General features: G+C 48.4%; 1 protein-coding gene across 1 annotated transcript in view; it reads left to right on the top strand.

Moving 5' to 3' along the window:
* Positions 1–5,263, top strand: part of psmd2 (proteasome 26S subunit ubiquitin receptor, non-ATPase 2) — a 14,129-nt gene extending 8,866 nt beyond the window's left edge. Inside the window, exons 14-21 of the mRNA XM_076282983.1 lie at positions 74–175; positions 1,509–1,654; positions 2,096–2,179; positions 2,327–2,495; positions 2,670–2,764; positions 3,248–3,374; positions 4,148–4,266; positions 4,818–5,263. Of these exons, the coding sequence (XP_076139098.1) occupies positions 74–175; positions 1,509–1,654; positions 2,096–2,179; positions 2,327–2,495; positions 2,670–2,764; positions 3,248–3,374; positions 4,148–4,266; positions 4,818–5,000 (1,025 nt within the window). The 3' untranslated portion in view covers positions 5,001–5,263. The remainder of the gene's footprint in view (positions 1–73; positions 176–1,508; positions 1,655–2,095; positions 2,180–2,326; positions 2,496–2,669; positions 2,765–3,247; positions 3,375–4,147; positions 4,267–4,817) is intronic.
* The last annotated feature ends 446 nt before the right edge of the window (positions 5,264–5,709 follow it).

Raw genomic sequence — 5,709 nt, 5'->3', positions numbered from 1 at the left:
GTACGTGTGTGTGTGTGTGTGTGTGTGTGTGTTGGTTGGTTAGTGAGCATAACCGTGTGTGTGTTTGTGACAGGTAAGGGAGAAGCCATCGAGACCACTCTTGCTGCACTGCAGGTGGTGGCTGAGCCTTTCCGCAGCTTTGCCAACACACTGGTGGACATCTGTGCTTATGCAGGTACACACACACACACACACACACACACACACAGACACACAGACACAGACACACACACACACACACACACACACACACACACACACACACACACACACACACACACACAGAGTCCAATCCCTCCTATTACACACACACACACACACACACACACACACACACAGTGGTGACGGCCAATAACTGGTGCTTATCTAGGCACACCCACACGAACTTCCAAACTCAGCCAACACTGAACTATGCGAGCGCAATTCCAATTACCCATTACCCATGATATGTTTTAGTGTAAGTAGTTTTCTACATTCTACACTTCTACCCATGATGTGTTTTAGTGTAAGTAGTGTTCTACATTTTACAGGGTCATTCCACGTCAATTCAACCAGGGCCCACGCACTTAGGTCTCAAAAAAATCTGAAAAAATTACCAGGTGTACCTATGTTACCCAGGAGACACACTGTAAAATTACTCTTGTGTAAGATCAATACTTTCCAAGATACAGCCAGTTTTACAGAGGGAGTGGGATGTCAATTTTGTACGGCCTCTTTTTTTAGTCAAAGTTCACAAGCCCATAGCGCAAGAACTAAACCATGTAGAAGGCTCAAATTTTGCATGCTGGTACATAAGGAATAGTATGTAGCAAAATCGGCATGCTTGGTCTGGATGATCCTGCATGGTCAAAGTTGATAAAAATGTTATTGGAGTTTTTGGCTGGGCTCTGTTTAGGCCTTCAGAAGACATATTTGTACTCAACATAGGCTCTTGATTTATGTTCCTTATTGAGATAAGTAGAAACACTCTCACAAAAACCAATGAACAGAAAATAAATTCCTTCAGGGTCTGAACAGCAGACCTCACAAGTCTGAAAAATCATTTTGGTTCTCATTTTCAGAGCACCCAAACACCTTGTGGGAATATACAAAGATTTTTTTTATATTTTTTTCTTTATTCTCCATTATCCCTTCTTTTTAAAAACACCAATTTGGCTTGTCTTTTGCAAATCTTTTTTACTTTCCACCCTGAACATGGGCAAAATGCACCATTGAGATCAATGTTTTGCATAGAGTTACCACCGATTACTCTGTACAACCACAGGTGGCACTGGAAAGCAATTCCATTTGGCCGCTGTTTGAACGTGGTGTTGTGCCCAGCCTGTGAGAACGCAAGAGCAGCGTTCACAGTAGGAGATGCCAGAAATGCCTTCAAACTCTCAGCGAGATGCTGGGGCAGTGAACACACACACACACGTGCACACACACACACACACACACACACACACACACTCACACACTCACACACACACACTCTCTCCCTGACCCACTGGGCCCTGTGTGTCCAGGCTCTGGGAACGTGCTGAAGGTCCAGCAGCTGCTGCACATCTGCAGCGAGCACTACGACACTAAGGACAAGGACGACGACAAGGACAAGAGGGACAAGAAGGACAAGGACAAGAAGGAGAGCGCGCCCGACATGGGCTCCCACCAGGTGTGTGTGTGTGTGTGTGTGTGTGAGAGTGCGCCCGACATGGGCTCCCATCAGGTGTGTGTGTGTGTGAGAGTGCGCCTGACATGGGCTCCCATCAGGTGTGTGTGTGTGTGTGTGTGTGAGAGTGCACCTGACATGGGCTCCCACCAGGTGTGTGTGTGTGAGTGCGCCTGACATGGGCTCCCACCAGGTGTGTGTGTGTGAGAGTGCGCCTGACATGGGCTCCCACCAGGTGTGTGTGTGTGTGTGTGTGTGTGTGAGAGTGCGCCCTACATGGGCTCCCACCAGGTGTGTGTGTGCTTAGGTTTTGAAGTCCCTATCTATCTGTCTTTAAGGGATTTCTCTAAACCGAGTTGTTGATGTAGTCAGATGTCTGTTATAAATGTTATTCTTAGACCTAGGTCTGCTTATTTACAGTTTTGTGTGTGTGTGTGTTTGTAGGGAGTGGCGGTCCTGGGGATTGCCCTCATCGCCATGGGAGAAGAGATTGGTTCTGAGATGGCACTCAGGACGTTCGGACACCTGGTTAGTCACCTTTTGCCATTTCCATTCGCACAACTCACCTGCATCCAAAGAGTAGACATGTCCCTCACCACCCCCCCCCCCCGCCCTCTGTGTGTGTGTGTGTGTGTGTGTGTGTGTGTGTGTGTGTGTGTGTGTGTGTGTGTGTAGCTGCGGTATGGCGAGCCTGCTCTGCGGCGTGCGGTTCCTCTGGCCCTAGCGCTCATCTCTGTGTCCAACCCCCGCCTCAACATCCTGGACACGCTCAGCAAGTTCTCCCACGACGCTGACCCTGAGGTCGCACACAACTCCATCTTCGCCATGGGCATGGTGGGCAGCGGTGAGTGTGTGTGTGTGTGTGTGTGTGTGTGTACAGTGTGTGTGTGTATGTGTCATTAATGTCAGCTTCTGAGGTGTGTGTGTGTGTGTGTGTGTATTTGTGTCAGAAATGTCAGCTTCTGAGAGTTTGGTGTGTGTGTGGAATTGGTTACTAAGGTTTGTGTTTTGCCTCCAGGCACCAACAACGCACGCTTAGCCGCTATGCTGAGGCAGCTGGCACAGTATCACGCCAAAGACCCCAACAACCTCTTCATGGTCCGCCTTGCACAGGTGTGTGTGTGTGTGTGTGTGTGTGGCTAAGAGAGGCCATATTGGGAGGGGGGGAAATCTGGCTAGCGAAATATAAAACAGATAATTGATTATTAGTCGTAATTACAATTTGAACTGCTGCAATTAGCAAATCACAACGGCTGCCATTAATCGTGCAGCTTGTGACTGATGGACCAATAGGCTGCAGTGATGTCACATCTATGATCTTTAAATTCACTCCCTCCACTAGTCAGATGAAGGAGTCAGTACTTCATATACTCATTTTCATATGTTTGGCATGTGTTTTAAATGCATCATAATCATATATATATGAATGTTGAACTGGAGCTTGAATTCTATCACAAATCAAAGCAGAGCTGCAATGTGTCAGAACAATCACAGCTAGAGATTTCCCCCAAATCATTCAGCCCTACCAGCGGACAAGAATCTGTTCTGCTGAGTCATTCTTGCCAAATGCTTAATGTGTGTGTGTGTGTGTGACAGGGGCTGACTCACCTTGGAAAAGGCACGTTGACGCTCTGTCCGTATCATAGCGACCGGCAGCTCCTGAGTCAGGTGGCCGTGGCCGGCCTGCTCACAGTCCTCGTCTCCTTCCTGGACGTCAAAAACAGTACGTCGTCCCATGTGTGTGTGAGAGAGTGTGTGTATTATGTGTTTGAGTGTGCATCAGTGCTGTGTGTGTGTGAGAGAGAGAGAGAGTGTGTGTATTATGTGTTTGAGTGTGCATCAGTGCTGTGTGTGTGTGTGTGTGTGTGTGTGTGTGTGTGTGTGTGTGTGTGTGAGAGAGAGTGTGTATATTATGTGTTTGAGTGTGCATCAGTGCTGTGTGTGTGTGTGTGTGTGAGAGAGAGTGTGTGTATTATGTGTTTGAGTGTGCATCAGTGCTGTGTGTGTGTGAGTGTGAGAGAGAGACAGAAAGAGTGTTTATATTATGTGTTTGAGTGTGCAGCAGTGCTGTGTGTGTGTGAGAGAGAGTGTGTATATTATGTGTTTGAGTGTGCATCAGTGCTGTGTGTGTGTGAGTGTGAGAGAGAGACAGAAAGAGTGTGTATATTATGTGTTTGAGTGTGCATCAGTGCTGTGTGTGTGTGAGAGAGAGACAGAAAGAGTGTGTATATTATGTGTTTGAGTGTGCATCAGTGCTGTGTGTGTGTGAGAGAGAGTGTTTATATTATGTGTTTGAGTGTGCATCAGTGCTGTGTGTGTGTGTGTGTGAGAGAGAGACAGAAAGAGTATGTATATTATGTGTTTGAGTGTGCATCAGTGCTGTGTGTGTGTGTGAGTGTGTGAGAGAGAGACAGAAAGAGTAAGTATATTATGTGTTTGAGTGTGCATCAGTGCTGTGTGTGTGTGAGTGTGTGTAACGATCTCTCTGTGTCTCAGTAATCCTAGGGAAGTCTCATTACGTGCTGTATGGGCTGGTGGCAGCTATGCAGCCCAGGATGCTGGTGACGTTTGACGAGGAGCTACGTCCCCTCCCTGTGTCTGTGCGCGTGGGACAGGTGAGTGTGTGTGTGTGAGTCTGTGCGCGTGGGACAGGTGAGTGTGTGTGTGTGAGTCTGTGCGCGTGGGACAGGTGTGTGAGTCTGTGCGCGTGGGACAGGTGTGTGAGTCTGTGCGCGTGGGACAGGTGAGTGTGTCTGTCTGTGTGTGTGTGTCTGTGCGCATGGGACACGTGTGTGTGTCTGTGTGTGTGAGTCTGTGCGTGTGGGACATGTGTGTGTGTGTGAGTCTGCGTGTGGGACGTGTGTGTGTGTCTGTGCGCATGGGACACGTGTGTGTGTCTGTGTGTGTGGGACGGAGATTTAGAGATTTAACAAACAGTGTGTTAGTGCTACCCAGAAAGTTAATTTGTGTTTTGACTTTTGACTCTTCCATCTGCCATAACACAACTCCTTCCTGGTTCGTTCTCTCTCCCTCTCTCCCTCTCTCTCCCCCCCCCCCCTCTCCCTCTCTCTCCCCCCCTCTTTCTCTCTCTCTCCCCCCCCCTCTCTCCCCCCCCCCCCCCCCCCTCTCTCCCTCCCTCCCCCCCCTCTCTCCCTCCCTCTCCCAGGCGGTGGATGTAGTGGGCCAGGCGGGCAAGCCCAAGTCCATCACGGGTTTCCAGACCCACACCACACCAGTGCTGCTGGCCCACGGGGAGCGCGCAGAGCTGGCCACAGAGGAGTATCTGCCCGTCACCAACATCCTGGAGGGCTTTGTCATCCTCCGCAAGAACCCCAACTACGATGCCTAAAGCCCCCCCCCCACACACACACACACACTCTCGTTTGGGGACCTCATATTCTGTACATGATGATGCCTAGAGACCCTTCTCCTTCCCCCCTCCTCCTTTGTCTTTATCCATCCCTGTCCTCATTTTGTAAGTAGCGCATGGATCCACAAAAGAAATAAGAAATGAAATCTGACTGTGCCCATCCAGTTTATTATATATTTTTTCTCTTGTGTTGGTTTTGTTACATTTACTTTAAATGGTTGAAATAAAAAATGTAAAATTAAGTGGAATTTTGTCTTTCTTGGTGTGTGCGTGTGTCTGTGTGTGTCTGTCTCTGTCTGTGTGTATGTGTCTGTCTGTGTCTGTCTGTGTGTGCGCGTCTGTCTGTGTTTGTGTGTCTATGTGTGTGTGTGTGTGTGTGTGTGTGTGTGTCTGTCTGTCTCTGTGTGTGTCTGCAAGGCGAAGGGATAAGAGGACATATGCATTTGCCCAGGAATGTGATGATGATGATAATGAGGAGGAAGCTGGTGGTGGAGGAACAGAAGTTTGTAACTCAAAAACAGCTTCTACCCACACTGGGCCATTAGAACACTTAACACACATACCTGGCCATTAGAACACTTAACACACACACCTGGCCATTAGAACACTTAACACACACTGGGTAATTAGAACACTTAACACACACATGCACCAGCGAACCTCTGACCGTATGTGCAATACTTTACTA

The sequence above is a fragment of the Alosa pseudoharengus genome, unplaced genomic scaffold (genome assembly GCF_046254945.1).
Source record: "Alosa pseudoharengus isolate Yale_2024_CS ecotype anadromous, Long Island Sound unplaced genomic scaffold, YU_APseudo_1.1 YU_APseudo_1.1_scf_13, whole genome shotgun sequence".
Lineage (NCBI taxonomy): Eukaryota > Metazoa > Chordata > Actinopteri > Clupeiformes > Clupeidae > Alosa > Alosa pseudoharengus.
The sequence above is the reverse complement of the archived record's forward strand: the minus strand, read 5'-3'. Positions and strand labels throughout refer to the sequence as shown.